At 62.9% G+C, this 671-nt stretch overlaps 1 protein-coding gene across 1 annotated transcript in view; it reads right to left on the bottom strand.

Moving 5' to 3' along the window:
- The window catches only part of PHF19 (PHD finger protein 19), a 5,342-nt gene extending 4,790 nt beyond the window's left edge, over positions 1 to 552 (bottom strand). The window contains 3 exon segments of the mRNA XM_009998944.1: positions 85 to 180; positions 431 to 490; positions 493 to 552. Coding sequence (XP_009997246.1) covers positions 85 to 180; positions 431 to 490; positions 493 to 552 — 216 coding nt within the window.
- Between the last annotated feature and the right edge of the window lie 119 nt (positions 553 to 671).

The raw sequence follows: 671 nt of genomic DNA, 5'->3' as shown, positions 1-671 counted from the left end.
TGGGGATGGCGGAGTTGAAGATGCAGGTGGCACAGCCTCTTCTCTGCAGTGCTGGGAAGGATCCCCCAGGGCAGAAGGGAGGACGGGGCAGCGCTCACCATGCTGGATGTCCTTCCAGAGGACCCAGTACTTGGAGTTGTCCTCGAATGTGACGAGGCAGCTCTGCTTGGAGCTGCTCACCTGTGGACAGAGAGCAGGAAAAACCACTGAGCAGCAGCTCCCATTCCCAGCGCTTTCCTGTCCTCCCCGATGAGCAGCCCTTCCCCTTGGGGCTGGGGGAGGTCAGGTGTTGGGTGTGACACCCCAGGGCAGGGCATCAACCCAGGATGCCCCAGTGGCCAAAGACGCGTTGCAGCCCAATCCAGCACCTCTCCGAGCCACAAGCCGACCCGGGGAACGGCACTGGCTACATTTTGGGTGCCCACCTTACCCTTTTGATCTTCCCGAGGTAATAGAGCCCATCGGTCCAGCGGCACAGCACGTACTGCCCCGGACGCGGCCGGTGGCTGCGTAGACATCCCGGATGATGGGGCTGAGCTTGGCGCTCTCCATCAGCAGAGCCTGCAGGGGACACACGCTCAGCACCCTGCCCATCAGCAGAGCCTGCAGGGGACACACACTCAGCACCCTGCCCATCAGCACGGCCTGCCGTGGACACACGCTAAGCAGCC

Source organism: Chaetura pelagica, unplaced genomic scaffold, assembly GCF_000747805.2.
Source record: "Chaetura pelagica isolate M959 unplaced genomic scaffold, ChaPel_1.0 scaffold405, whole genome shotgun sequence".
NCBI lineage: Eukaryota > Metazoa > Chordata > Aves > Apodiformes > Apodidae > Chaetura > Chaetura pelagica.
This window is presented reverse-complemented; position numbering and strand designations above follow the sequence as displayed.